Genomic DNA, 27,396 nt, shown 5'->3' with positions numbered 1-27,396 from the left:
CACCATTTCATTCGTTAAACGAATAACTGGAAACGTTGGGCTGTTCTAAAACGTTACAAATCCATCTCTCTGTGGATGCACAGACACAAAAATCGTTTCTACAACTCTTTATTTCATTAATCTGAGGTGAGATAACATTAATTATAGAAAATACCAACACAGTTAAGGCTCCCCTTTACATTTTTAAAACATTAGTATAAGGTACAAACCCCCAAGACAAACACAGTCCCACCACCCACAGAATCTACATTTCATTCATGGAAATTAGTAATGACACATCGGGAAGGGAAATGCTCAAAGTCATGATTTGGTGTTTAAGTGTGGACCAGTTTTATCATCACTGATCAAAAACAGGAGAAGGTGCAGCTTGACAACCACCAGGTTCAAATGACTGAGCTCCAGAAACACAGCTCGTGCCGTTACCAACAGTTTTTCATAAAAACGCTGCACTGAGCTTAACGAGCTGCATTCTGCTTCTCCATCTCTCCACTGTTTGTTTGTCCGATCACACAGTCAAGATATTCAGACCAGCTTTATAAACAAGAGCAAAGTTCTGGAAAACTACAGGCTGCCGTCTGTGACAGTACTTATGTGTTTAACAAGAAACAACCACAGGCCTCGATAACTTTGTCCCACAGCCAGAGAAAAAGTCATCGAGCAAACTTGTTTTAACTCCATGACACATTTAGACGGCCTTTATCCTTTGGCTTTGAGAGGAGGGGAAACAGCCAGTAATGACAGAAGCAGCAAGCACATTTATGCCATCAGATAAGGGGTCCCTCCCCACAAACTCCCCCACAGGTATTCGTTATGACCCACAGCTACATGTGAAAGTTGAAATGCTTGCTGGCGTCGTCACCTGTAGGTGGAGTGCCAGATGTCCCCCTGGTACCACAATTGAAAACAACAAACAAAAACAAATAAGCCGTCATTGTGAATCTGAACCAAGTTTAGCTAAAGGTTAGCCGAGAGCGAGGCGGACCCAGAGTGAGAAATGTGAGTGGTTGCAACAAGGCGAGATGTCCTGTGTGATGTGTTTGTGATGCCACAGGATTCGCCTCCTCACAACTGCTTCCATAAATGAGCTCATTAAAACATTAATTACGAGTGAAGGACCGTCCAACGGTCAACTCTCATCTTCAGTCAGAAGCTCCCAGACAGACACATGTAGGCAGCATCACACTCACATGAAGAACAGCTCCTGCTCCTCATTACAAGCAAACCTGGTACTGTTATGATCCATGACTGCAGTGGTGACACAGTAGCATGAGTCTACTTCTTAGTGTGAAATAGCCTAAAGGCCGGAAACAGACGTTTGGCAGTGAACAAATTATTGTTTCGACAGGACAACAGTGATAAGGATTTAACAGTGCGTAGTTTGAACTGCTGCCACGAGTGCAACCCACCCACCAAACAAAAACACTAAACAGAAAGAACACAGGACGGGTTTCTAAATCAACAGGAAGTCTGCGCCAGTGTCAGCAGCTGGTAGTTATGAACCAAACTCGACTGTTTCCTCTGTGATGGGCTTGAACTCGTAGTTTCCTCGTCCATCCATGTGCAGATAATACTACAGGACAGATCCAGAAACACAGAGTGAGTGTGGGAAGGAGAGAAATAAAGAGACCAGTGGGTTAAAACACATTTACCAATACAAAGATGTCGTTTACAACAGCAAAGAGACCAGTTACAAATGTAACCACGTGTCAGATGGTTAGGTAACAGTAAGCACCAAGATCAACATGTTTCTGTACACACATGAAGAAGACCTGGGAGGTCCGTCACTATTCACAGGTTACTCTACAGTGACACAAAGACTTTGTTGTCATTGGTTGACTATACTGCACAAACTAATGAGCAGTAATCCAATGAGACATCAAGGAGGCTCAGGATAAGCTCAGTCATAAAAGCACCAGCACGTCGTAGCATTGACCGTTTCACTGACGTTAGCATAGCGGTGACAGCATGGATCCGAGCACAGCTTCAACCAATAGGATTCCTCTCTTCATGATCGCGACCAATAAGATCAAGAGACTCAGCGGCCAACATTACACAGTGTGTGGCACATCACATACTGTACAGTTTATCAACACTGGACATCGTAATGACTCTGCTTCTAATCATAGTGAGTAGATGAGGGGGGAAGCTTTGGTGCCCCTGAAACAACAAACCACCCTGAATACAGTTTGTTTGAAGCCTTAATCACTGAACGTTACAGACGTGTTAGTCTGAACTATGCACAGACTCACTGCTCCCAAATCTGCACTATGAGTGGTCTGCTCAGCCTCAACAATGAAGCTGAGCGCTGACACAATGACAGGATCTGCACTTTGAATCATAAGAACATCCAGTCCTACCTCATGATGTTTCCACAGGGATTTCCTGTGAGACACAGTGAACAAGGTGATGCCCACCTGTTGAGATAAAAAACAAACCCCCGTTTTAAAGAACACCATGGTGAGATTTTGCCACATCATCTCCAACCCTGCTGCAAAAGCTCATAGTGTGCTACGGCCCCAGCAGGGCCTCCTTCCAAATGGACCTGTTCATACAGCTGACCCCCATCAGAGTTTAAAGGTACTTCAGGCCAGAGAAAGGTGAGCTCTAGTGCCAGAGAGCCTTGTTGGGTAGCAGCCAGTGAGCTGTGTGGTGGCTGATTAACTAACGCTTCTGACTTTTCAGCTTTTTGACCAACACCTCAGTTTTGTTGCTCTTTCTTCAAAGCTGATAGCAGCTTCTGCGTGTCTGAGTTTAGTTAGTAGTAGAACCTGCATGCTCAGGACTGGCTGAGCCCTCTGAGGTTGATCTGGATTCAGTGACTTGACAGCTTCAGTTTAGACTGACAACAGTTAAAGGAGGGCGCTGGACAGATGCTATTCTGAAAGCAATGAATTCAGATCAAGGTCAGTCCCTGACATCACTGAGAAGTCAAACTAACATTTAACTGTTCAGTTTCTGTAAACAGGGAAACTTCTAGAAACCAATGAATTCCAAGATGCACTTTGATATGACTGAATGAAGAAATGATTAAACTGGACGGGAGGAGTCGTGCCAGTGAGCAGGTTCACATAATTTAGTCACTCTCTAACTGGCCCCAGTTCAGCAGAGCCCCCCCAACAAATGTGGGCCCAGACGTAAACGAATGTGCTCATGTGCTATATTTATGTATATGCAAAGACATACCGTCCTGCAATGGGTGTAGATGTAATCCTCAACATCCACACTCACTGCACTGGTGCACTCATCCAGGATCGCAAACTGGGGCTTGTGGTAGAACAGTCTGGCCATCTACATGAAATAGATGTGTTAGGTAAGTCAGTCACTGCTGTTCCAAAAGTTGACCAGTTGACTGAAAATGATACTCAAATCCACAGCCACAGGGCAACTCCTGCATCACACTGCCGGTTTAGGTGTGAGAATAAAGCGCTCCTTCAAATGTGTCTGTTAGCAAGCAGAGAAGGGCTTTCATCCCCCGCAGGCCCGACCCCGCAGAGGGTGAAAGCCCAAACTTCATGCATCTGCCAAACCATGACTGGCTGGGCCAGAAAAAGAAAGGAGCGACAGTGGAGGTGACAGTGGAGGTGACAGTAAAGGTGTCAGTGGAGGTGTCAGTAGAAGTGAAAATGGAGGTGAAAGTGGAGGTGACAGTGGAGGTGTCAGTAGAGGTGACAGTGGAGGTGACAGTGGAGGTGACAGTAAAGGTGTCAGTGGAGGTGTCAGTAGAAGTGAAAATGGAGGTGAAAGTGGAGGTGACAGTGGAGGTGTCAGTGGAGGTGTCAGTGGAGGTGACAGTAGAGGTGTCAGTGGAGGTGACAGTGGAGGTGTCAGTGGAGGTGACAGTGGAGGTGACAGTGGAGGTGTCAGTAGCGGTGTCAGTGGAGGTGTCAGTGGAGGTGACAGTGGAGGTGTCAGTGGAGGTGACAGTGGAGGTGACAGTGGAGGTGTCAGTAGCGGTGTCAGTGGAGGTGACAGTGGAGGTGTCAGTGGAGGTGTCAGTGGAGGTGTCAGTGGAGGTGTCAGTGGAGGTGTCAGTGGAGGTGACAGTGGAGGTGTCAGTGGAGGTGTCAGTGGAGGTGACAGTAAAGGTGTCAGTAGAGGTGTCAGTGGAGGTGTCAGTGGAGGTGTCAGTGGAGGTGACAGTAAAGGTGTCAGTGGAGGTGTCAGTGGAGGTGACAGTGGAGGTGACAGTGGAGGTGTCAGTGGAGGTGACAGTAGAGGTGTCAGTGGAGGTGACAGTAGAGGTGTCAGTAAAGGTGTCAGTGGAGGTGACAGTAAAGGTGTCAGTAAAGGTGTCAGTGGAGGTGACAGTAAAGGTGTCAGTGGAGGTGTCAGTAGCGGTGTCAGTGGAGGTGTCAGTGGAGGTGACAGTGGAGGTGACAGTAGAGGTGTCAGTAAAGGTGTCAGTGGAGGTGTCAGTGGAGGTGTCAGTGGAGGTGACAGTAGAGGTGTCAGTAAAGGTGTCAGTAGAGGTGACAGTAGAGGTGACAGTGGAGGTGACAGTGGAGGTGTCAGTAGAGGTGACAGTGGAGGTGTCAGTGGAGGTGACAGTGGAGGTGTCAGTGGAGGTGACAGTGGAGGTGTCAGTAAAGGTGTCAGTGGAGGTGTCAGTAGCGGTGTCAGTGGAGGTGTCAGTGGAGGTGTCAGTAAAGGTGTCAGTGGAGGTGTCAGTGGAGGTGACAGTGGAGGTGTCAGTGGAGGTGACAGTGGAGGTGACAGTAGAGGTGTCAGTAAAGGTGTCAGTGGAGGTGTCAGTGGAGGTGACAGTAGAGGTGTCAGTAAAGGTGTCAGTAGAGGTGACAGTAGAGGTGACAGTGGAGGTGACAGTGGAGGTGTCAGTAGAGGTGACAGTGGAGGTGTCAGTGGAGGTGACAGTGGAGGTGACAGTAGAGGTGTCAGTGGAGGTGACAGTAGAGGTGTCAGTAAAGGTGTCAGTAGAGGTGACAGTAGAGGTGACAGTGGAGGTGACAGTGGAGGTGACAGTGGAGGTGACAGTAGAGGTGACAGTGGAGGTGTCAGTAGAGGTGACAGTGGAGGTGTCAGTAGCGGTGTCAGTGGAGGTGACAGTGGAGGTGTCAGTGGAGGTGACAGTGGAGGTGACAGTAGAGGTGTCAGTGGAGGTGTCAGTAGAGGTGACAGTGGAGGTGTCAGTAGAGGTGTCAGTGGAGGTGTCAGTGGAGGTGACAGTGGAGGTGTCAGTGGAGGTGACAGTAGAGGTGTCAGTAAAGGTGTCAGTAGAGGTGACAGTAGAGGTGACAGTAGAGGTGTCAGTGGAGGTGACAGTAGAGGTGACAGTGGAGGTGACAGTAGAGGTGTCAGTGGAGGTGTCAGTGGAGGTGACAGTGGAGGTGTCAGTGGAGGTGACAGTAGAGGTGTCAGTAAAGGTGTCAGTAGAGGTGACAGTAGAGGTGACAGTAGAGGTGTCAGTGGAGGTGACAGTGGAGGTGTCAGTAGAGGTGTCAGTAAAGGTGTCAGTGGAGGTGTCAGTGGAGGTGTCAGTAGAGGTGTCAGTAAAGGTGTCAGTGGAGGTGACAGTGGAGGTGACAGTAGAGGTGTCAGTAAAGGTGTCAGTGGAGGTGTCAGTGGAGGTGTCAGTGGAGGTGTCAGTGGAGGTGTCAGTAGAGGTGTCAGTAAAGGTGTCAGTGGAGGTGACAGTGGAGGTGACAGTGGAGGTGTCAGTAAAGGTGTCAGTGGAGGTGTCAGTGGAGGTGTCAGTAGAGGTGTCAGTGGAGGTGTCAGTGGAGGTGTCAGTGGAGGTGTCAGTAGAGGTGTCAGTAGAGGTGTCAGTAGAGGTGTCAGTAAAGGTGTCAGTGGAGGTGACAGTGGAGGTGACAGTAGAGGTGTCAGTAAAGGTGTCAGTGGAGGTGTCAGTGGAGGTGTCAGTAGAGGTGTCAGTGGAGGTGTCAGTAGAGGTGTCAGTGGAGGTGTCAGTAGAGGTGTCAGTAGAGGTGTCAGTAAAGGTGTCAGTGGAGGTGACAGTGGAGGTGACAGTAGAGGTGTCAGTAAAGGTGTCAGTGGAGGTGACAGTGGAGGTGACAGTAGAGGTGTCAGTAAAGGTGTCAGTGGAGGTGTCAGTGGAGGTGTCAGTGGAGGTGACAGTGGAGGTGACAGTAGAGGTGTCAGTAAAGGTGTCAGTGGAGGTGTCAGTGGAGGTGTCAGTGGAGGTGACAGTGGAGGTGACAGTAGAGGTGTCAGTGGAGGTGACAGTGGAGGTGACAGTGGAGGTGACAGTAGAGGTGACAGTAGAGGTGACAGTAGAGGTGTCAGTGGAGGTGTCAGTGGAGGTGTCAGTGGAGGTGACAGTGGAGGTGACAGTAGAGGTGTCAGTAAAGGTGTCAGTGGAGGTGACAGTAGAGGTGACAGTGGAGGTGTCAGTGGAGGTTACAGTGGAGGTGACAGTAGAGGTGTCAGTAAAGGTGTCAGTAGAGGTGACAGTGGAGGTGTCAGTGGAGGTGTCAGTGGAGGTGTCAGTGGAGGTGTCAGTGGAGGTGACAGTGGAGGTGACAGTGGAGGTGTCAGTGGAGGTGTCAGTAGAGGTGACAGTGGAGGTGTCAGTGGAGGTGACAGTGGAGGTGTCAGTGGAGGTGTCAGTGGAGGTGTCAGTGGAGGTGTCAGTGGAGGTGACAGTGGAGGTGACAGTGGAGGTGTCAGTGGAGGTGTCAGTAGAGGTGACAGTGGAGGTGACAGTGGAGGTGACAGTGGAGGTGACAGTAGAGGTGTCAGTAGAGGTGACAGTAGAGGTGTCAGTGGAGGTGTCAGTGGAGGTGACAGTGGAGGTGACAGTAGAGGTGTCAGTAAAGGTGTCAGTGGAGGTGACAGTAGAGGTGACAGTGGAGGTGTCAGTGGAGGTTACAGTGGAGGTGACAGTAGAGGTGTCAGTAAAGGTGTCAGTAGAGGTGACAGTGGAGGTGTCAGTGGAGGTGTCAGTGGAGGTGTCAGTGGAGGTGTCAGTGGAGGTGACAGTGGAGGTGACAGTGGAGGTGTCAGTGGACGTGTCAGTAGCGGTGTCAGTGGAGGTGTCAGTGGAGGTGACAGTAAAGGTGTCAGTGGAGGTGTCAGTGGAGGTGTCAGTAGAGGTGACAGTGGAGGTGACAGTAGAGTTGACAGTGGAGGTGTCAGTGGAGGTGACAGTAGAGTTGACAGTAGTGGAGGTGACAGTGGAGGTGACAGTAGAGGTGTCAGTGGAGGTGTCAGTGGAGGTGACAGTAAAGGTGTCAGTGGAGGTGTCAGTAGAGGTGACAGTAAAGGTGTCAGTGGAGGTGTCAGTAGAGGTGTCAGTGGAGGTGAAAGTGGAGGTGACAGTAGAGGTGACAGTGGAGGTGTCAGTGGAGGTGACAGTAGAGGTGTCAGTGGAGGTGTCAGTGGAGGTGACAGTAAAGGTGTCAGTGGAGGTGTCAGTAGAGGTGTCAGTGGAGGTGAAAGTGGAGGTGACAGTAGAGGTGACAGTGGAGGTGTCAGTGGAGGTGTCAGTGGAGGTGACAGTAAAGGTGTCAGTGGAGGTGTCAGTAGAGGTGTCAGTGGAGGTGAAAGTGGAGGTGACAGTAGAGGTGACAGTGGAGGTGTCAGTGGAGGTGACAGTAGAGTTGACAGTGGAGGTGTCAGTGGAGGTGACAGTAGAGTTGACAGTAGTGGAGGTGACAGTGGAGGTGACAGTGGAGGCCTGAAGAGTTTAACACATGTTTATGGCTGTTCAGCATGAATATGCAAACCAATGGCTGGTGTGTGCTTTTCAGCATGTGGAGAGGTACAACTGAGTCCTTACAGCCATCCTCTGTTTTTCCCCTCCACTGAGAACGTCCATCCAGTCCTGGACAGTATCCCAGCTGCCCTCCCGGTCCAGGATGTGACCCAGCTGAACATTATCCAGGTATTCCTTCAGCACCTGTACACAAATATAGAGTCATACACACATACACAGTGGCAGTGTGGAGGAAATCTGCAGTGTCGTACCTGATCAGAGATGCCTTTCCTTTTTTGTTCTTCATGGGTGTCGGGGTAAATGACTTGGTCCCTCAGAGAACCCAGAGTCATGTAGGGTCTCTGGACAGAAACAGAGGAGGACTTGTGAAGGGATGCATTAATGCTGTGCTTTCCAAGCTGACCCTTAAACGTGTTGTGGGTAACATCTCCGCAGAGACCTACACTCCAAACAATATTTGGGCATGAAATGAGCATCTACTGAAGAATCGCTCAGACCTGTGTTTACACACAGGAGGCTTTAACACACTAGCATGCTCCTGGTGAACAGGGAGGTTGTGAAAAGTGCAGGAAGCCAGTGAGACTCTGGAGTAGTCTATAAATAAACTCTGACAGTGTTGTGTTTTATCCCGTCTCATTTTTAGAGACCATCTTCCTCAAACTGCATCAGAGTTAAAGTAAAGCTCACACATCGCCTCCTGAAGACTCACCTGTGGGACGTAGAAAAGCTTCCCCCTCTCAGGTTTTGTCAGATGCCCACCAAACAGAGGCCACAGCTAAAGCACAACCAAATAAATCCACATCATAAAAGTAAAACCAGCTTGAGATTAAACTGATTACTGATGGTGCAGCCCTACCTCTCCCAGCACCCTGAACAGGGAGCTCTTCCCACAGCCGTTGGGTCCACACACAAGAACATTAGTGCCAGACTTCACCTTCAGAAAAGAGAGAACAGCGTCTACACAACGTCCCATTGAACATCAGACACAGGGACAAAGCTATCTGAGCCCCGGCTGATCTCAGGTAGACAGCATCACACATACATGCAGCCACGAAAAGTTTGAACTGTGTCAGCACACCACTGAGTGAAATAAGTATTTGATCCTAAAACATGTCGTAGTACTCGATGGAGATGAGGTAATGCATGCACACTTTACTTCAAACGTAAGATTTCTGATCAGGATGTCTCCATTGGGTGTTGCTAGGGGAGTATTCTCAAATCTGCAGAGAGGAAAACATAAATCACACTCGATATCGCACTAAAGCACAAAGTGAAACCACACAAGCAGCACATACTTGATGAGGTTGTCTTTGTTAATAATTTGACCACTGCCCGGGACCAGTTTCTCTGCAGCATCTGCTTCTAAACACAGCGGAAAAACAAATGATGATGGCAGCTGTCGCAAATCCACTTCACAGTACATCAGGACTCATGCGTACCCTTCTCCTGCTGGGACACCATGGTGCGCTCGTATTTGCCAGCATTAAGGTCCTTGAGCACCTTCATCAGTTCAACGATACGAGCCGTGAACCTGTCGGGGGCACAATTCAACACATCCTCAGTGAACAGCACACCAGCTGTGTTTGGAAACACACTACACAACCCAGACAGCCAGCGCTCATCATGCCAGTGCTGTAGGACATTATTATCCATTTAAAGATGAGCAGTCAAATCTAAGCTCTAAGGAAATATTGGCTCAAAGCACAGCTCCCCCTTCTGCACACTCACCCTGAGAGCCGGCTCATCTCCCGGCCAGCCAGAACAATCCTGCCCAGGGCCTGGGACATTCTCAGCAGCATCCTGCCGCTCTGGTAGTAGTCCTACGAACAGCAATCAGTCAAACCTCAAAGCCCAAACATTACTACAGCAGTTTGTTAAAGCTGCGCTCCTGCTGCACGTCCCGACTGCAGCATAAACATACAGTTAATAAAGCATTAAATCTACGTGTGAAAACTAATTATGCTGGACGTCTAACATGAGGACTGAAGGGACGCCACATCGTTGGACAGACATGAAAATGATCAGGACAGAATCCGAGTTCACAGACACCCTGAAAAATCAAATCAATCATGGACCCTTTCACAGATCTGGAATCAGTCGGCACGGAGCTCCCGGATAGTTGGAGGCGGAGCCTGGCAGCAGATAGACTGAAGCACGGAGCCATTTAAAGGCAACACTTCATCCTCCAGATACTCCACTGTTGCCACAGGAGGCTGGACACACCAGTGGGAATTCCCATTCCATGATCCATATATAACTCCGCTCTGAGAGTCAACAGCATCGCAGCATAGTGTGCAATATAATTGCATGCTGCATGTCCCCTCTTTGCTGTGATCAGTGTTAGAGTTGGTGCTCTAAAGTGTAATGCATCACACATATTGCACAGAAGTGTTTACTTTACTTTCCTGTTTGTTACATAATGACCTGAAACGCATCCTTACCATTGAATAGAAAGCCACAGGTCTGCAGTGCCACACTACACATGGCACCAGAACACTTTTTATGTCCGATACCACAAATTTGGATATCTGCCGATACCTAAATTAATCTGATATAGTGTCTTTTTTATAAATATCTTGCTGCATTTTGTATAAGTTCATACTCAAGTTTTTAAAAACAAGAGACTGAAGCTATTCTGTTATACACAGAATACACTGCAGCCAAAACATCTTATAGTTCAGCAACACTGATCAATCTAATAAAGTTAAACCTGCACCATCCTCCCTATTCTGGTATTTTAAAGAGTACTTAGCAGAAATATTAAACTAACTAACAGGGTCGCCAACTTATAGCAACAATATTAGGTAACCACCGTCCACCTCACAATGCTTAATCGACATAATCAACTTTAATTTAATGCACATGTAAAACCAAAGCACAGAAATCAATTTTTCTACAATATCTGTGGATTCAACATCGTTCTTCAACAGAACTGCACAGATGGTTCCCAAAGTACTGTAGCTTACTAGAGTATATTAGACGTAATAGCTCCTATATACAGTAATGGACTTCTATACATTTAATCCGATCACCACTTTGTAAGATTCAGATAATTATTTAATAAAAGCGAGACATTTTAAATGAGAATAAGAAAGAAAAGTCTTTTTTGAGCCCCCCTCTCCCTGTTAATGCCACAATCCCACGATCACCTGACCCAAACTCAACGTAACACCTGTTCGTCCCGTCTGATGCTGCCAGGTTACACCTCAGACTGTACCTCCTGCTGCCACAGTACTATCAGAGGACAAAGTCAAGGTTGTTCTAGCGATGCTGACAGAAGCTACAGTTCATTATTACATTTGTAATCTAGATCATCGCGGCTTTAACAAATGTCAGGATTTATAAAGTACTCTTTCAGACGCGTGTTAAGTTACAGTACAGCTCCGCTCACCTCCAGCAGCTCCGAGTGTGTGCTGTGTGTGTGCCGTGGATGGGAAAGGTTCAGGAACGGCCGGCTAACCACCAGATATCCCACCACGGTGGCCAGATCTGCAAAGGAACAGCACGTGCACACACAGGACGACGCTTTATGTTGTTGGGGTGAACGTGATGAAAATGGCTTCATTCTGTTACAGGCTGTTACTGATGCTCGGTGGAGGACTGGACGAGGAGCACGTCAGCAAAACAGCTACTTACACTTAGCAATTATACTGTCCACGACACCCATAGAGAACCGGAAGAAGATGAAGTCATGCAGGTGGTCCACCTGGAAGGACAGTCTGGATTACACTCCCATATTCACTCTAGTTACCAGGAACTGGACATTTCTCCTGCTTTACTGGTTTCATCCTTCAAAAGCAAAATGTTTGCATCTTCTAAGTTTCTCTACATGAGTACTTACTGAGGTCAAGCACAGTCCCTCAGCCTGGGTAACCCAGGGCTACTCACCAGTTTCTGGAAAACGCTATGAATGGTCTGTTTTTCCCTCTTGTTCCCATTGTAGAAGGCAATCTCCTCACTGATGAGAAGATGCATCGTTAACAAACACGCCAGGCCTGCACAGTAACAGACGAGTGGCTGACAGGCTTACCTGTTGGTGATGAGGCGAGAGTTCACGTAGCGGTACTCGCCCTCGTAACGCTGCTCAGTCACGGTCATCTTGCCTACTGGCCTCCTTAATCTGGTCAGGAACAGCCCTGAGATCAGCAGGTAGACCATCATGCTGGCTGGACCCTAGGTGATGATGAATACAGAGACAGCAGCACACCTGAGCTTAAGATGTGCCCGCGGCAAACAATGAGAAGACGTAACAGATGTAAGGAGGTGGACCCTCACTGGAGGAAATATCCTGGTCAAAAACGACTTCGACAGTCCTTTGATTGAGTAGAAATACTTCAGTACTATTGGAGGCCACCTGAACTCTGGTTAGACACGTTTATTCTGGTACAACACAGTAGCACAACCTCGGGATTGTTTGAGTTCAGAAGGAGAACTTTAGGTGTTTATGTTGGACCAGACAGCGATCGACCCACCGACCTTCAGCCATCGCAGGCTTTGGACCAAGCTCTGTCCTCCAACGCACAAATTAAAGAAACATGCACACTGACAGATGCCTAAAGAAGGGAAGGCCAGAAGCATGTCTTTGTGGAAGCACACAATGGGAGCTGTGGTAACGCACAACAGTCATACTGTGGAAGAAAGCTGTGTGAGCACACATGTACACAGAGGGCTTCAAGCAGCAGCTCTCCTCTTGTTGGACAGCTAGATGGAGGAGATGCAGATGTCAGGGTGATTTGTAGCAGAGGGAAAGACAGGAAGCGTTTCATGATGAGGAGGAAGGTGATTTCTGCTGACTCAGGAGTCCTGCTACAACCAGCCCAGACAAGCCTACAGCTGACAGTGCTGATCACACAGACCTGAGAACCAACAGGAATCATTGTACTCGTTCCATCCCAAAATAAAGACATTTCTTGGAAACTTGCTTACCTGGGCACCGATGGCACTTGTCAGTTTGAAGATGTACAGGCCAATATCTAACAGAGGCTGCAGGACACAAACAGGAAAGAGTTAGACACAGGGAAACGCCACAGCAGGCCTCACGAGTCCAGAGCTGCTGCAGAGACACCAAACAGAAAGTGAACAGCTGTAGCTACAGACGCAAACACGTCCCGCACAGAAAGCCCCGCCCACGTGGTAGAGGGCAGCCCCACCACTGGGGCAGGGCAATATGGCCAAAAATATTTATCACCATATATTTGAAAATGTGCGATAACGATATAACTGGCGCGAGACAAAATACTTTTTCACTTGAACAAGCAGCTGTTTTATGTGCAGCTGTACAACAATGCAACAGCTTAACCAAAAGGCATTTCCAGTGGAAACTGGCCGACATATCCTCAGCATGTATATCCACACTAGCTAAAGAGCTGCTTTGCAGTGTGCCCAATAAATAAGTCAAACATGTCTTTTTTGGGATTATAAGAAAACCAAACTTGACTCGTTCTTCTTGCTTCCTGCACTTCGTACCATCGATTCATTAATGTTGAATTCTCTCACAGCTGCTCTGTTCTCATGATCGACTGCGCCACTGATGGACTTTAAAATCCACTTCATGCACATGTCTTAACAGGAGCCATTTGGGCTCCTTATGCACACAATACTGTAATATTATGTTGAAGCACAGTGCGTATCACAGTGCGTATCACAGTGCGCATCACTCCACCAGGCTCCAGTCTGCGGCTTCGTAGCTTAGCAAAGTTGTACTGAAACATTTTGACATGAGCGCCGTGGACATAAAATCGGTTTGAGGTCAGTAAGCACAACCAGAATTCATACATAAGGCGCGCTGTCGATTTTTGAGAAAATCAAAGGATTGATTTTAAGTGTGGCTTCTTTTGTGAAAAAGACGGTAATAACGACGGCCGCTTGCATGTTCTACAAAAAAAAAGTGCTTCGGTGCCTATGTGACGGACAGAAACTCAGCCAGCTCTGCACATTATACTGGTATCACAGTGAACGGTGTGATGTGGCCCAGTCCTCCCACCACTGCACCCTCAGCCTCCTGGTAACCACACCTCTGCTATCCATTTCAAAGCCCAGGCGACGATCTTGTTAAATTATTGCAGTCAGAGGTTTTTACTACATATATCCATGATATCAGTTTGACTCTGCGGTGTCACCTTGCTCTCCATCCACCCGCCCCACGGGGTGATGATACTCTGATGTGTACAGTGGATTTACATCCCACTGTGGCCGAATTACACCTGCATGATGGGGGAGTGCAGCTGATTGATCATTAACATGTATGGAGTACCTTGCTGACGTTGGAGTACAGATCCACCACACTGTTGCAGAACTTCTCCACATCCTGTGTCAGCAGCTGGTCTGCGTTGGCTACACGGTTGTCCAAGTTTCCCATTTTGTAGTAAGTGTAACCTCTGAAGAAGCAGGAAACAGAGTGCAGCAATCACACAACAGCTCTAATCACCACGAGTCGGGTCAGAGTCCCTGTGATGGAAGAGAGGCTGACGCTGTTTGCTTTGGCTCTCCTCAGTTACATCTGCAGGGTCAAAGTTCAGTAGTGCCGAGCTGATAGTAGCAAACAAGAGAACGCTGCAGCCACACAGGCCTGGCTTACATGCATTTGAACAACATGCTCCAGGTGTTCAGTGACCACAGGCACACAGAGGCTTCAACACCACAGCCGACTGACACCGTCTCACATCTGCTCCCCAGATTTAGCAAACAAAGCCACTCGTTTCACTGAAGTTTAAATACAGCAGCCTAACCCTGCTGCTGTCAGTGTCTCACATGCACTGAAGGTGAAACCCTCTGCACACGACGAGCACAGCATCACTGGTGTACTTACTGCAGGTACTGGTTGTAGAGATGCTGGGTTAGCCTCTCACGAAACCTCAGCTTCAGCTCATTCAGACCAAACTTCAGGAAGTTGTTCACCAAGGATATCTGGAAACAGCCAGTCAGACATTCAAAGAAAGCTCCCAGGAGAACAGCGTGCAGGAACACAGCTCGAGGTGATGAAAGCCATGCAAACTACAGACAATCAGCCATGCTCAGTTTATGTCAGTGTGATAATTACACCAGTTTCTGTGCCATGAAAAGCAGTCAGTCACACAGTTAGCCAAGCAGATCATGCTAGTGTGATGATGGGATGTGGGAGCATGAAATCAACGTGGGTGTCACAAACCTCAGGACTCCAGAGTTCACACTTACAATTGGCATGAATTCAATAAACTTCAACAAGCAGATCTTGAAATCTTTAGTGGAACGACCAATAATTGCACTGCAAACCACAACAAGAACAAAGATGAGCAAACAAAGCCAAGGTCAGAGACAAACACTGAAGCTTGCTGTGTGCAATTTATGATGTGACACAAAGAGGACGGTGGATCCTGACACGGAGCAACACTGGAACACTACTCAATCTATGCATTTCCATGTTATTAGCTGCTGTGCACAGAGGCCCGACTCTGAGGCATCACTGGGCCATGTGTAAACTGCATTTGTTACATACATTACAAATATTTGTCAGATCCACCTAATCGCACAGAAAAATAACAAAATATGGCAGCCCAAACCCAAGTGCAGTGTGTGCTCGTAATTCAACAGCTGCAGCAATATCAAATCTATAATCAACAGTAGTTCAGTCTGCTCTCCAGCAGCTTCGACTCCGGGATCAGAGCGTGACGGTCTCCACCGTGAAGACATGGATCAAAGCACATCTGGGTCCCGCCCAGCTCTCTCTCTCCTGGGTTTCTGACATTTGCAGAGTGCACACAGAACAAGTCTGCGTTTGAAAAACTCAGCTTCAGGCGCTTCTCAACAATGCAGCGCCTTTCACTGCTCCTACAAAGATGCAGCACTCGTACGCAGCGCTTTGTGTGCCAGGGTCATGTGACACGTGAAACGGCGCACACAGTCTCTGAAGCAGAACAAGTTCATACTACACGCCACGTCTGACCAGCTGCAGGTCGAGCCAGCTGATCCAGAGCCGGCGGCCGGAGTAATGAGCACACACTGAACAGCATTCCAGTGAACCTGTGCCAGGATGTTACACGTCCCCATGACGACCACAGGTCAGCGTTGTACCTCACAGACCGCACACAAAGCAGATGTTAGAGCTACCATGTTAATGGCTTCTTCTAACACAGCACTTGTTGACAGTTACCCCTGGTATGACTGACATGTAGGAACAAAAGTGCGTGTTGAACACACAGCTGTCTCTGCTTATAATACCACTGTGAAGAACCAAAACACAGTCATCAGTTCCTGTAAAGACAGCAAAGCAGAATCCACGTTACGTTTTCAAACTTTCATTGTGTGAGCAGCAGCAGAGAAAGCCGGGAACGCCCCCTGCTCTGCTTCGGCCTGGTAGGGCATCAACATCGCCGACGCTACGACCACACACTGCCCCGCCCCCCACTCTAGTGATTTATCACCGTCTCATCTTTGTTGTGTCGTCTGATTTACTCCTGTAACACAAAGAAACATCGTAAACACTGAAGCCTGACCTTTCGATCATGGTCCCGTTCTGGATCATCCACACGTCACAGTAGGTTCTGGCCACCAGCATGGCAGCAATAAACATCAGGTAGCCAGCCTGTGGAGGAGAGGGGAGACAGCGCCCACAGACTGGTTAGTGTGTAAAAGACTGCAGATGTTTATGGTCCTACCTTTGACTCTGCTCGTATCTAATGAACTGATGAGATAAGACGAGACCAGGAGCAGCCATGTGGCGGCGACCTTGACTTGTGGAGTTATTGTCTCTGTGTCAAAGGGCTCTGCTGCAATCACAGCAACGCTGTGGAAACTGTTTCCCAGTATCTTTCAACCATTACCAGACTCAATGTTTATGGTTGGCCCAGTCATCACTGGTCAAATAGGTGAAAGGCCTCAGTGATTAGGGCTGTCACAAAACTAGAATCACAATTTAATACCAATAACCATGAAAATGTCAGAGAGCGGCCAATCGAACACCACGGGCACCAGTACGTTTCAATGGGAGGACTGGCAACAGGTGCCTTCAACATAATGCTGACCAGAAGGAAGCAAAGATGAAGAGCTGGTATCACTACGACCTTATCATCAGGTCATTACTGTCAGAGTACCATATTCATACACCTGCTGTGTTCATTTCACTGACAATGATGTGAACACAGTAACCTCACTGTGACACGAACCAAAGCAACCTGCTGATCCGGAACTTTCCGGAGCCACGTACGCTTTGTATTCTGGGAGGTCCTACAGATATGTGAGGGTCTGTACTGGCTCTTCTGCTAGTTTCTAGAATAAAGGATGCAGTGTGTACACCATGCATGAAGCCTTCAAACGCAACATCCATGTAAGGGCCGCGATCAGAAGAAATGTGCAGCATGTCTACACCGGCATGATGAACTGTCCACTGGCCTGGAGTCGAACCAAAGCACCTATATGAAGAGAGCAGTGAGTGCAGGCGGTCGCTGGTTCGAGTCCACTCTTACCTCCATGCAGAAAACGCGAGGCACCAAGACCCGGAGGATCCGGAGGATCCGGAGGAAGAAAACTTTGTCCACAGCTGCGCGATCTTTTTTGCCATCCTTCTGCATGAAGAGGTTCAGACAAGAATTAAATGCACCAAACTAAGTATTATGTAGACTTTGGACACTCCGCTCAGGGTGTTTCAACATACCTGCGTGTTCAGCACCAGGTCTGAGCTTCCTCTGAAAAACAGGGCATTAAACGATAAACACGCTGGTAACTGTGGCCTCCGCTGCCATCCTGTAGCATGAGGCCCGTTTACAGGACTCACACACGGGACTACAGCCTCAGCCTTCACCGCCTCAGAGCGACCTCTTTCCCACAACATTCACCACGTCACCTGCCAGCGGGGTTACTGCTGTCGTGGCTGACAGATAACTACACACTAGCTTATTAGATTACACACACAACTTTGGCTGACAGTACGACATTACTGAGAAAGAAACAGTAGAAGACACCAAGCCACAGAATTCTGGCTGTGCGACAGTGTGTCGGGAACACGTTATTTCTGTTCGTGTTGGGATGTATGCCGAAACAAGAGGACCCCGAAGAGCACACAGAAAACGTGCCTGCTTAGAAAGGAGCCTCGGGAGCGCCGAGCAGCGGCAGGTCGCCTGTCAGCTGCTAGCCGCTCCTCAGTAGCATGACTGTCGCTGACAACCAGCTGCTGAGCGACACACAGCAGCCGCTTACCTGTTTGACTTGGTCCGCTTCCTGTGCTTCAGCAGCACGAACACAAACAAAATGCTGCCCGCTATGGAGGAGTTCCTAGCTGTCAGATATTTACTGAAACCCGCCATGACTGGGACACAACGACCGGCCTGCGCTCCACGGTCTTTCGGACGAAGTCTTCTTCTTCTGTATCGGCGGCTGACAACGACTATAGAGATGCATTACTGCCACCTACCTGTGGCTGCAATAATAATAATAATAATAGTAAATTATCATCATTATTATTTATCTATTTTTACTTTGACGCGTCAAGTACAAATGCATATAGGAATGGATGAACTGCCAAAGAGATCAGTAACAATGAATGAAAACAGTCAGTGAATAAATGTACATACAAAAAACAAATCATCATGTCTAAATGTCTATGCAAAAAATAAGCATGTGAACGCAGTGTAATATTAAATCAAAGCTGCACTTACTTTACAATAGCATGTGTTGTTTTTGTGGTTTAGTCATTTTAAAGTACCTGTAAAGTTCTTTTTATATAGAAGTTAAATTCTAACTTAAATTAGCTCAATTAGTTTAAGATGTAACCCAGCTTTAGACATAATAATCAATGATGGTGATAATGAGGTAGCTCTTCTGCCTTAAGCCATGTGCTTGGCCAGAGGTTGTTTGGTTTCCTTGATGTATAAAACAGGACAATCATCCTGGCACTTACTGGTGTATTACTACTCTAATAGTGTATTACTAATCTGTGCCGGGGGACTGTGGGTGGACTGCTTTTTGGCGTAGCATGTTTTGGGGTTAAAAGCCATAAAAACCTGGTCTTTAGAGAAGGTATGTGTCAGCTGTTCTAATAGTACTGACACATAACCAATCATTAAAGTGTTTCATTTACACAGCAGTGTAACTGGGCCCTATGCAGTGAAGTGAGTTTGGCATACTCAGGGTTTCTGTTCGTTATCTAAGTTCACTTACCCAACACTGGTGATCAGGACAAACAGCCACACAAAGCTTGTTATTAACTTGGTCAGCTAACCCACGGTTTCCCCTGGGGTTTCTGTCCTACAGTCTAATAAAGCAAATATGGGATTCTCTACAGTAACAGGAACTGTGCACGTTTCTGTGCAATGCATGCAGTTCCACTCAGCAGTTTTAGTTCTGTACACCTGCACATATAAAGGGTATTCCCCCCAGGACTGAGTCTCTATCACACTTAAAACAAGCTGTAAATGAAATGTTCTCTCAGCTTAAAGGGTTTGAAAATAGAAACATAGGCTAAATCTATCTACAAATCTGACATGAGGTCAGTGTAGGTCCATCAAGGACCACGATCCTTATAGAACAACAAATTGTTGTAAAAATGTTTTGTTCCCAACAGAAAAAACAATCAAAGAATAAACTTGCATCTTTGTGATATAAAGAGCTCTTACATTCTTCTAATAATATCACAAATGTGAAGGCCACGTATTTTATCCAAACAGCAAGAGAATTCAGAAGTTTTATTTGACACAATCAGAAACATTGTCACGTCTGCACGTCCTGCTCCAACTGTTCAGTCAAATAAAGAGTGTGAAACCTTTCTGTGTTAATGAGACCCATAATATCAAGAACATATTAGCTGCTCATCACTCTTTGCACCAACCTCTTGTTAGGATGCCTGGGTCGTTGGCCCAGGGTTTTTGAGTTTATTATATTTATCATTTCTAGTCTTTGGTTTCTTTGAGTTCTGTCTTATGGTTTATGTCTCTGTGTTCTCTAGTTGCTCTGTCTCCCCTGTCAGCTGTATCCCCTTGTCAAGTTCACGTCTCTGTGTTATGTTTCCTGTTTTACTTTGAAAGTCTGTCTCATGTAAATGCGTCTGGTTTTGCTTCCCCTGTTACGTTAGGCCTGATTTGCCCCAACTGTGTTTCCCTCCTGTTACCCATTCCCTGATGGCGCCCTCTGTGTATTTAAGCCCTGTGTTTCTCTGTGTCCGTGTCGTGATTTACCCTCATTTATGCTGTGTGTTCTGTCTGCCTGCTCATGTAAGTTTATTTGGTGTTTTGGCAGTGATGGGCAGATGAAGCTTCATGAAGCACTGAAGCTTTTCATCCAATTGGTTCACCCCAGCACAAAGCTTCTTGAAGCTTCATTTGCTCTAGCAGGACACCTACTGGACGTAAAAATATTAGTTGGCATGAATTTGAAGAGTGTGGCCTTTTGCACACAGCCTGTAAATGTCAACAACAAAAGGAGTGTGTAAAACATGTATATTGTAGTGATGGCAGTATACTGTGTATATTTATACTGGCAGTATGGGAAATGATTATTTGGAAATGCTTGAAATGGAAATGATCATTTACTGTGAGGTGAGGTGTGGTTGGGGTGTGGACAGTGGTTGTGCTTTTGTAACGTTGAGGTATGGACAGCTACACACTGAGGCTTTGAGCCTCAGTCCTGCCTGTTCACATTTTATTCTGTAAAAACTAAATTTTCACTGCTTTTATGACCTTTTTAGTGGGGAGAACATAGCTAGGATTTAATGATTTAACAAATCTTTTGAATCCTTTGTCCTCCACAATGCTAAATGGCTGGGAGTCCTCAATCACCATGCTGACCAGGTCTTCATCTATTGGAGATTGTTCTCCTGAGGAAAGACAATAAAGACAAAGCACAGATATAAATATCACACACGTAACTTATAACAGTTGTATAATATTGTTATATCATTTAGTAACATTACTGCATGCTATATTATCATGGCATTTGATGGCTCACCTGGTCTTGCTCCACAATCGGTGTTCCCCTTATTCTCATGCAAAGCTCTGTAGTGCCTAAGCATGGATGAGGTGTTGTTGTTATATCCCAGCTCCCTGGCACATAGCAAACACTTCACCTTGTACAAAAGTACAGACTGCTTAACATAAATTGTATTGCACCATCAGTATTATGAAAATACATCTTCTGTAGAAATTTACATACCTTGTTGGGAGGAATAAGATCAAAATGTTCCCACACAGGGGAGGACATCCTCCTCTTCTTAGCTGGCTCCATTCTCTCCTGACTTTCTCTCCTCACTCTCATAAACCTCCAAACTGTCTCCAAACTCTCACTAACAACTCTCCATCAAACACCCACATTTTGATTGAAGTCTGAGGGTTTATATCGCTGTCATATCTCGCGGCAAAGTTCGAACCACTTCATGAACCAGTCACGTGGTACAGCCGGGCAGCGAGGCTTCGGACGTCATCATTTTCAGCTCCTCCCATAAATGAAGCAAGCCTCGATATGCGCATCGCGGAAACGCCCCCTCCATTACTCGACACACGCTCCGAAGCCTCGATACAGAACATCATATCACTACTTTTTGGCTTTTTGTTAGCTTTTATTGCTGGAGGGCAAAACGTGAGTTTTGAAATACAGTTTTGCCTGCCGTGAGTCTGCACTTTGGGTCCTATTCCTGCCTGCACACAGCGACACCTGACAGAAGATCGCGACCAGAACATGGACCCTGCGACTCTTCAGCCTTTGAGTTTAACGCTGAGATGGAGCGGATGATTAAGCTTCTTGACGGCATTGCCCAGTCCAAGGATTTAAGGACCATGGCGGTTGGGCTAAGCGCAGTAGACGCTGTCATTCGGAGCAACCCTCGGCTAACTCAGCTTTCTACAGACACTGTGCTGGGCAACTCCATAGCTGCCTGGAGGGAGCAAGTCCGGGCTGGCGAGCTTGCTCTCTCTATTTCCACCTCCACTTCTTTACCGCTGACCCAGGACAACACACTCTCCACCTGCCTCAACGCTGCCACGGACTTCCTCTCCTTCCTCACGCCAGCCGGGACCTTGTTCGCCTGTCCTTTCGCCTGCCTTTTCCCTGGCGGCTATGTGGTCGGAGGATGAGGAGGTCGTCTCCATTTCTCCACCGGTTCCCTCTTCCAGAAGGAAACATCGCCACCGCCACTCCTCTCCCCAGTCATCTGTTCTGCAACCTGGTCCTGCTGGAGGGTCCGAGGGGCCCGTCCAGCCTTCTGCCTCCACTGGAGGGTCCGAGGGGCCCGTCCAGCCTTCTGTTCCCGCTGGGGGTTCTGGAGAACCGCACCAGCCTTTGTTCGCCTCCGCTGGAGGGTCCGAGGGGTCCGAGGGGTCCGTCCAGCAACCTGTCTCCGCTGCAGCGCCACCACCTGCGGCTCCCACGCCGTCGCCTGCAGCGCCACCCTCCTCGTCTGGTCCAGCCTCCTTTGGTTTCTTTGAGTTCTGTCTTATGGTTTATGTCTCTGTGTTCTCTAGTTGCTCTGTCTCCCCTGTCAGCTGTAGCCCCTTGTCAAGTTCACGTCTGTGTTATGTTTCCTGTTTTACTTTGAAAGTCTGTCTCATGTAAGTGCATCTGGTTTTGCTTCCCCTGTCTCGTTAGGCCTGATTTGCCCCAACTGTGTTTCCCTCCTGTTATTCATTCCCTGATTGCTCCCTCTGTGTATTTAAGCCCTGTGTTTCTGTGTCTGTGTTGTGATCTACTCTCATTTATGCTGTGTGTTCTGTCTGCCTGCTCATGTAAGTTTATTTGGATTTTTGTTACGTTTTGCCCTCCAGCAATGAAAGCTGAGTTTTGAAATACAGTTTTGCCTGCTGTGAGTCTGCACTTTGGGTCCTATTCCTGCCTGCACACAGAGACACCTGCCACCTCTCTGAACAGTCTCATCAGTTTGGTTGATAAAATGAAGCCATTGTTTTGCCCATTTGACACTTTAGCAACTTCACTGTTCAAAAAGGTCTCACACACCATTTACTCTTAAGGTAATGAATAATCCTTAAATGTGTCCCTCCATATTTTAAACAGGCTGTTATTCACCCCCTTCTAGCCCCATGTTGACCCCTCCCTCCTTGAGAATTTTTTTTCCTTGTACTCTTTGTCATATATTATGTTCATTAAACACTTCAAATGATTTCTAAAGCTCCTCCAGGAATATCATCAGCAAACATCACCAACTGCTCACATCCTACACTCAAACAAAATGAAACGTTGACTTTAATTACAATTATTTTGTCAACAGGTTCCACGAAATTACATTATGTTAGTTTAAAGCAAAAACCTTTAGGTCATCTAATTTTAAAAAAACTCCTTAGGATTAACAGGAGATATTTAAGACTACCTAAATCAAGTTGTGTTGTATGAACATAAATGATGTATTTACAGGTGAGATAGTTTAGATTAATTTTTAAGCACATTTCTTATTTGTGGTAGTAAAATGTGAAATTTAAGTTAGATTAATTCAAATATTATATTTTCAGCCACCTTGTGCTTTACTAATTAGTTTCACATAAATCTATTTTGTCAGCAGGTTCCACACAAATGAATTAAGTACATCCAACTTATTTGGAAAAAAAAGAAACAGCAGCTTGGCGCCAAAAACAACGTTTTTAAGTTAAATTTGAAGTCTTGCGCATGAGCAGGCCCAAGCCCTGAAACCCTGTTGTTCTTTGCAGTTTTATTGCAACTGTTTTTGCATTACTGCCACATTGTGGATATACGAAGTATATCGATCCTAATTAACTTAAATGTTATGCCATCAAGTAACACATTAGTATTCTGTACACACAATAATAGACACAATTACGTAGACTTAATTAGAAAAACATATTTTAACTTACCAAAAACATATATTTTAAGTAAAATGAAAATAATTAATATACACTGAACAATCCACCTCATTCATTCTTTTGAGTGTACCATCATGTCTCCAGCCATTTCGCTGGCCTTCTATAAAGACAACAAAAAGGAGATAGAATATAAGACTCTGAAAGGTCTTATACCAGTGGTTCCCAGACTTTTTTTGCTGGCCCCCCCTTTGTTTTACAAGAAAAATGTTCGCGCCCCCCCGCGCGTGCACACGCACTAACACATCCTCCAACCACACACGCCCATATTTTGCTCCATTGCGGTTTATTTCACACCTCAAACATTTAGTAAATAATTAAGCAAATACAAGTAATCTGCAATAAATTACAGGTAGTAATAAAATAAACTACTAACTCTTTTACGCTGTGTCCACACCTACACGGGTATTTTTTATTTTATTTTTTTTTGCCTGTCCCGTTTGGCTCTTTTGCATCAGAATTGTTGTCTAAAGGCAAAGAAAGATGCCCAACGGATTTACTTTACCAAACTGACCATCCCAGCCTTGCCGTAATGGTCCATTTGATTCACCTTTTATTGTTTATTTTATTTTCACTTACTGAATACGGGACAGACTTGACTGGGGGAAAGAAGGGGAGAAAGAAAGAGGGAAAGAGAAACAGCTGAGAAGAGGGACGGGGGAGAAGGGCAAAAGACAAAAACCAACAGAATGAGCAGAAAAAAAAATGCATATATCAATCACCTGGATCACCTGCTGAGAAAGAAAAAAGAAAGCAAGCAGAAGAGAACAAGAGTAATAGAATAAACAACATCACAATGATATATGGGAATATGACAGTAAATACTAAATGTTAAACATTATTGTGCAGCACATAAGATCCCCGACGCCCTAAGCCTGTCCCTACCCCCACACCAATCACAACAGTGAAGGCGGGACCAAACTATGCCCCCCACCCCCACTAGGTGATGGAGCTGATCAAAGGAGCCCAGAGCAATTGATCTGATGTGGTGGCAGAGGCTGTATCAAGACTAATGTAATCTAATAGATAATTTCTATATTGGTTAGAATTAAGATTGTTTTTATTTTTCCAGTTCATGAGGACTGTTTTCTTGGCTATGCATAAGGCAGTGAAAACCATATGGGCGATATTCTTTTCTGTAGTGACATTATCTAAGCTGCCCAACAAACACACTAAGGGGGAAGTTGGAATGTTACATTTCAGACACTTCGATAAGTCCTCACATATCTCACGCCAAAACTTCTGAACTGGTGGACAGAACCAAAGAGCGTGGATATAATTGTCCGGTGAATTGGTTTGGCAGTGTGAGCAGTTGTTGGTAGACGTAAAGCCCATCTTGAACATCCAATGACCTGTATAGTGCACTCTATGTAATATTTTGTATTGAATTAATTGAAGACTGGGATTTCTAATTAGATGAAAGGTTTTTAAGCAAATCTGAGACCAGAAGTTTAGGTCTAAGTTAACTGATAAATCCGCTTCCCATTTTGCAATAGGAAGTGATATTGATTCATCTGTTTTAGAAAGCATTCTGTATATTTTGGATAGTAATTTGGGGGGTTTAAGAGTAAGAAATTGAACCACACTTGGTGGTGTTTGTAGTTCAACTTGACCCGGTTTAAATTTCTTTTTTACTATGGATTTAATTTGTTGATATTCTAAAAATCTTTTCTTGTTGATCCCATATTGTGTAACTAGTCTGTCAAATGAAATAAATTCTGTTCCTTCTAGTATATGTTCTAAATATTTGATTCCTTTACCACTCCAATCTGAAAAGTTTATCATATTATTGTTTTGTAATATGTCAGGGTTGTTCCAGATAGGTGTACGTTTGCATGGGATTAATGAAGACGCCGTCAATTTTAGAAACTCCCACCATGCTGTCAGAGAAGCGCTGATGTTGATGCTTTTAAAGCATTCATGTCGTTGGATGTTTGAGCTGATAAATGGTAGGTCTGAGATCTCTAGATTATTGCAGAGTGCTTGTTCTACATCTAGCCAAGGTTCATCTAAGAGGGTGTGTTTTAGCCATCCTGAGATAAACTGAAGCCTGTTGGCTAAGAAGTAGTGCTGAATGTTGTTCTAGTCCTCCTTTATCCTTGGTCTTTTGTAGTGTTTTTAAGCTTATACGTGGGGGTTTATTTTTCCAAAGGAATTTGGACATACATGAATCTAGAGATCTGAACCAATCTTGTGGCGGTTTAGTTGGGATCATTGAGAATAAATAATTTATTTTTGGTAAGACCATCATTTTTATAGCGGCAACCCTTCCCATGAGTAATATGGGTAGACATTTCCATCTAGCCAGATCATCTTCTACCTTCTTTAAAAGTGGGATATGGTTTAATTTAGTTAGATCTGCAAGCTTGGGAGAAACATTAATACCTAAATATTTTATATTTCCCGATTGCAGTGGTGTTGAAGAGGAATTATGGAGGGAGCAATTAATCGGTAGGACTGTAGATTTTGACCAGTTAATTGAGTAATCTGATATTCTTGCAAAAGAGTTTATCAATTCAATCACCCCAGAGATATTGGTTTGTGAATTTTGGAGAAAGAGTAACACATCATCCGCATAAAGGCTGATTTTATGTTCCACGTTCTTGCATTTTATGCCCTTAATTACTGAATTCTGTCTGATTGCTGCTGCTAGTGGTTCAATAAAAATTGCAAACAGTGAAGGGGAGAGTGGGCATCCCTGCCTGGTGCCCCTCAAGAGACAGAAGCTGGAGGATGTCTGGTCATTTGTTCTAACACAAGCTGTTGGGGAATTATATAATATTTTTAACCAGTTAATGAAAGAGGATCCAAAACCAAATTTGTGTAAAGTTGCAAATAGAAATTTCCAGTTAACTCTGTCAAATGCTTTTTCTGCGTCTAAAGAGAATATTGTAGTTTCTAGGTTTTTACTGTATGAGTAGTCTATCAAATTAAGTAATCTACGTGTATTTGTTGATGGGTGCCTACCTTTTATGAAACCAGTTTGGTCAGGATGAATTAAGAGGGGGGTTATTTTCTCCAGTCTCTTTGAGAGAGCTTTGCAGATTATTTTAAGGTCTACATTTATAAGGGATATTGGACGATAGCTTGAGGGATATACAGGGTCTTTGCCTGGTTTTAGCAGGAGATTAATGTTTGCAGAATTCATATTTGGTGGAAGTCTGCCCTTTTCTTTAATTTCCAACAACGTTCTGTAGAAAACTGGTGCTAGAATCGACCAGAATTCTTTGTAGAATTCTGCAGGAAAGCCATCTGGACCTGGAGCCTTATTATTGTGCATACTTATCAGGGCTTCCTGGAGTTCACCTGGTGTCAGTGGCGAATCCAGTGCCATTGCTTGAGTGTCCAATAATTTTGGAAGAGTTATGTTGTCCAAAAACTGATCAATTTCTTTTTTAGATGGGTTTATTTGTGGTGAATACGTTTTATAGACACACAGACACACAGACACACACACACACACACACACACACACACGCAGACACAGACACACAAACACACGCAGACACACACACACACACACACACACACACACACACACGCAGACACAGACACACAAACACACGCAGACACACACACACACACACACACAGACACACACACACACACACACACACACACACACAGACACACACACGCAGACACAGACACACAAACACACGCAGACACACAGACACACACACACACACAGACACACACACACACACACACACACACAGACACACACACGCAGACACAGACACACAAACACACGCAGACACACAGACACACACACACAGACACAGACACACACACACACACACACACACACGCAGACACAGACACACAAACACACGCAGACACACACACACACACACACACACACACAGACACAGACACACACACACACACACACAGACACAGACACACACACAC

At 45.9% G+C, this 27,396-nt stretch overlaps 1 protein-coding gene across 3 annotated transcripts; it reads right to left on the bottom strand.

Moving 5' to 3' along the window:
- Window positions 1-92: 92 nt before the first annotated feature.
- abcd3a (ATP-binding cassette, sub-family D (ALD), member 3a) lies at window positions 93-18,036 on the bottom strand. Of its 3 annotated transcripts, XM_085417931.1 has the most exons (23): window positions 17,867-18,036; window positions 17,325-17,355; window positions 17,137-17,235; window positions 16,168-16,256; window positions 14,870-14,939; window positions 14,505-14,602; window positions 13,950-14,073; window positions 12,623-12,679; window positions 11,727-11,869; window positions 11,585-11,654; window positions 11,333-11,402; window positions 11,088-11,185; window positions 9,425-9,516; window positions 9,136-9,227; window positions 8,992-9,058; window positions 8,853-8,916; window positions 8,553-8,630; window positions 8,406-8,471; window positions 7,948-8,037; window positions 7,760-7,879; window positions 3,184-3,288; window positions 2,358-2,414; window positions 93-1,570 (listed from the first exon to the last, which is right to left on the bottom strand). In XM_085417931.1, exons 1-23 carry the CDS (start codon window positions 17,971-17,973, stop codon window positions 1,493-1,495), a joined length of 1,965 nt encoding a protein of 654 aa, XP_085274057.1. In that variant the 5' UTR covers window positions 17,974-18,036; the 3' UTR covers window positions 93-1,492. The 3 variants fall into 3 exon arrangements, with proteins under 3 accessions (XP_085274057.1, XP_085274056.1, XP_085274058.1); XM_085417930.1 differs by lacking the exon at window positions 17,867-18,036 and having other exon boundaries at window positions 17,325-17,834; XM_085417932.1 differs by lacking the exons at window positions 14,505-14,602; window positions 14,870-14,939.
- Window positions 18,037-27,396: the final 9,360 nt, after the last annotated feature.

This window comes from Rhamphochromis longiceps, linkage group LG9 (assembly GCF_057381845.1).
Source record: "Rhamphochromis longiceps isolate RC_006_pf linkage group LG9, R_longiceps_female_GT1.1, whole genome shotgun sequence".
Lineage (NCBI taxonomy): Eukaryota > Metazoa > Chordata > Actinopteri > Cichliformes > Cichlidae > Rhamphochromis > Rhamphochromis longiceps.
Note: the sequence above shows the minus strand (reverse complement) of the source record. Positions and strands in the feature narration are given on the sequence as shown.

Bases quoted from the DNA above. Each gene is read 5' to 3' on its own strand.
- abcd3a (XM_085417930.1), bottom strand. From the start codon at position 17,501: ATGTTGTGGGAAAGAGGTCGCTCTGAGGCGGTGAAGGCTGAGGCTGTA. The intron at 17,236-17,324 runs GTATGTTGAAAC...CTCTTCATGCAG, and splicing joins ACCTGGTGCTGAACACGCAG to AAGGATGGCAAAAAAGATCG. The intron at 11,655-11,726 runs GTAAGCCTGTCA...TCTTCTCATCAG, and splicing joins TCTCGCCTCATCACCAACAG to TGAGGAGATTGCCTTCTACA.